General features: G+C 39.8%; 1 protein-coding gene across 1 annotated transcript in view; it reads left to right on the top strand.

Moving 5' to 3' along the window:
* PIM3 (Pim-3 proto-oncogene, serine/threonine kinase) overlaps positions 1 to 2,478 on the top strand; it is a gene marked incomplete at its 3' end in the record, with an annotated part of 31,985 nt that extends 29,507 nt beyond the window's left edge. Inside the window, exon 5 of the mRNA XM_010581316.1 lies at positions 2,394 to 2,478. Coding sequence (XP_010579618.1) covers positions 2,394 to 2,478 — 85 coding nt within the window. The remainder of the gene's footprint in view (positions 1 to 2,393) is intronic.
* Between the last annotated feature and the right edge of the window lie 1,096 nt (positions 2,479 to 3,574).

Genomic DNA, 3,574 nt, shown 5'->3' with positions numbered 1-3,574 from the left:
AGCTGGGGAACACCTATTCTGTTACTTTCTGTGGCTTGTAAAGGCCTACAGCAGCTGACCCGGAGTTAATAGGTCTATGCCATTAAGCAGTGACCATTTTGGAAGAATTAAGCAATCCATCTTGACTGTATCTACATCTCGATCACTGTATTTGATGTTGAACTGGAGAAGGTGTACAATACAACAGCACTAATGGTGTACACAGAAGGGAATTGGCCAGTGATTGTGGGGGGTTTAACTCTGTAAACACTGAATAACTGAAATACCAGAGTACTCATTGTCCTTGGGTATAGCAGGGAAGGATTTTTGTAGTTACTGGTCGTTACTGTTTTCACAGTTGACATGTTTACTTTCCATTAGGTTCAGTTTCCTTCCTCCTGCTTACCCCTTCCTCCGGGGGGCGGAGGGGGATTTCCTGTGCCCTTACAGGAAAGGGACAGCATTCTTAGAGAGCAGGGTGGCTGTTTTTCTTAAGCTCCTGTAAGTTATCAAAAAAGGCTCTATGTCACTTCATAAAGTGCTGGGGAACGTGCCATACTCATCCACAGCAAAGGGCAAGTGAACTGTCCTCAGCATTCTTCTTAGCACGTTGGGAGTCAAGTCCTGCAGATTACTGAGTTCATCTTGGTTTCTCTGCAGCTAGAGACTGACCCGACTTGGTCTTTTTGTGGGGGTGGTAGTGATTACTAGGTTTAACTACCACAGAGGGATCTACAACGTATAATTTAAGGATGTATTTGGCCATTAAAGGTGCTTTGTAGTAGTCACAGTAAAAGGCTAGGCTTGGAATCTTGCTTTTCTGTTATTTCCTTTTCTGGAGATCTTCCTGCCAGCTCATCTACTATTGTTTTGGTTCCCGTGGGGAATATCTCACCTGCTGACATCACATGAAGCCCCTGATGCTAACTAGTTTAGACTCAAAATGCCACTGAATAGCGGGAGGTAAAGCAGAAGGGGAAAGACCATTTTTGTGTGTATGGTTTTCTGATGACGTGGGGGGAAGGTTGCGTAGCTTTTTCTTGGCCATAAAAAGGAAATACAAATGACTCTTGATAGGGGAAAAAAACCACCAAACCACATGCAGTTGTGTCCATCAATTTGTCTGTCTTCTATGCTTTCTGGTTTTGTTCCTATTTCATTTTAGACTTGTTTCTCCAGTTTTAGTCAAAATCTGTATGTATGCTAAACCTAGTCCCTGGGAAACTCACATATACATGAAAATGCCTATTGTTGGAACTCTGTTCACAGAAATAAAAGATTTTTACAGTTAAGATTGCTTAGGAAAATCACACAATCGTGTCCTGAGAGAAGAACACTTTAAGAGTGAAGATAGGGAGTTTTAATTGATTATTTCTTTTGCTTAAGCGGAGGGACTCGGATAAGCTACAGGAGAGATGATCCCAGCGCCTAGTGCAGTTCTTTAGGGAAGCATGTTTCTAACCACAAGTGGTCCCTGGAGAAATTCCAGTAGCTGATGATAATTAACATCTTCCACTCCAGTGGCTTCGCATGCTCACAGCTGTTGAGAGGGGTGGTAGCGAGGCCGTACGGGTGAGCTTCAAAGGGCTACCAGAAAAGTGATTATAAAAATACGTTTGTAAAGCTATTGTTGATTGCTGAACTAGGGACTTTCAACGTTTCCACAGGAGCATATGTTACTTTCCTTAGCTTCATAGAGAATTGCTGTTGAAGCGGTCTGTTTTGAAACATAAAAACTAGGTTTTCACCTTTTGCTACTGAGGCAAAATGCATTAAAAGGATAAAGGTCAAAAGGACACAGGCGCGAGTGCTGACTCCCCTCTGGGATTAGCTCAACATAAAAGGTGCACTTTCAGTACTGCACAGGCAGCTTTAGTTGTGAAACTCCCCTGTACACTAATAGAATCCACGTGGCTGAAACACCATATACCGAAAGTAATGATTTGTAAAAATAGCTTTTCATTACAGTTGAAAGTTGGAAAATGATGTGTTAATATAGTTCCATTAGCTGAGTGTTACTGCCAAAATGAGCAAGTCGGTGACAGCTCTTAGTTTCTCCTGCGCTTCAATCTGGTATTTTAATATCATTAAATGTTACTTCTCCGGGATCCTCCTCTTCATACTCTCTCCGCACTAGGTTGGTTTTCAATAGCACAAAGCTTGAAAGGTAGAATTCAGCAGATCAGTCAAAATACTACCATTTAAATCACAGCCTGTTTTAACCTTGACAAATTGATTTAGCAATGATCATACCTATGCATGTATGTATGCTATTGGCGTCATAGCAGGTATTTCAAATATATTCTAATGCTAAAAGATTTTTAGCAGTGTAGTATTTTCTGTAACTCATATCCCTAATAAAACTCATGCTCCTGCGCGCATAAGCATATACTCTCTTCTTTTTTTTCTTTTAGTTAACTAAGCTTATATTTACTGAAGCAGCTGAACAAGAGCCCTTTGAACAAAACTATCAGAAAGATGTTAGAAAGATTGACGAGGGTGTGTTCTCGCCAAACACTTATGGTTCTCTTTCAGTGGTTTACTGACCTCTGTTGGTGAAATTAAAGTATATGTTCCAAAAATAACGATGATGCATAAATTGGGAAGAGAGATTTTAAAACACTGCTGACTGATATTTTTAAATACAGAGAAGTATGGCTAATACTTAAATATCCCACAACGTTTGAAAGGCTACCATTACAAAAAGAAGGAAAAAAAAAAGAAAAAAAAGAAAAGCTACTCCAAATATGAAAATAGCTTTTCAATAAAAATGGGAGAGGGCAGTATGAATTCAAAAGGTTGTCAACTCTGCATCTGAAGTTACAGAGGTAACCTGCTTAGTGAGCCCCCAGCCACTTACATGACTCTTGGCATGTGCATTTACGAGCATATTAGCCCTCATTCTTCCACTTCATTTCAGTCACGATGAGAAGCACTTGTCTTCTGGCACACAGATGGGCAATAATTCTCAGCGGTGTCACTAGATAACAGAACATTGTGGCCCTATCAGCTTATTGTTAGTGGATTTTTTTCTACCAACAGCAGTGATCCTACTGTTGGTAGCAGAAGTCAAGATGGTGGCATTTTAATTTCATTGCAATACATAGTTTTTCTGATAGTGTACTGAAGTTTGCTATGCTTATAAATTTGCAATTGCTTAGTTTCATGGTTATCTGTGATTTAAAAATTTAATATGTTTTTGCCTAAGGGGTTCCTTCAGGTAGCTCATATACCAGAGACATATTAAGCTTTGGTTGTATTGCAGAACTGCTTAACAAAGTGATAAGGAGGCCACAAACCCATGCAACTAAAAATAAATTTAAATCTGTATTTAGACAGGATTCCTAGCCAACTAATTTCAGAGAATGTTTGTCTCAAAACTGGTGGATTCATATGGATCAATAAAAAATGTGAGCATAGAGACCCACCAGTCTTTTTTTTTTTTCTGAAGAGAAGTTACACTAGCGAACCCCAGAACTGGGGTCTGACTCAAGGCAAAAGGAGGAGCAGTAACATAAATCCATGAAATTCCCGCAGAGATTTTCTCAGCTCGCTATCTCACTCCTTCTGCTCCAATAAGTTTGGAAGGTATTCA

This window comes from Haliaeetus leucocephalus, unplaced genomic scaffold, assembly GCF_000737465.1.
Source record: "Haliaeetus leucocephalus isolate CR32 unplaced genomic scaffold, Haliaeetus_leucocephalus-4.0 Scaffold763, whole genome shotgun sequence".
NCBI lineage: Eukaryota > Metazoa > Chordata > Aves > Accipitriformes > Accipitridae > Haliaeetus > Haliaeetus leucocephalus.
Note: the sequence above shows the minus strand (reverse complement) of the source record. Positions and strands in the feature narration are given on the sequence as shown.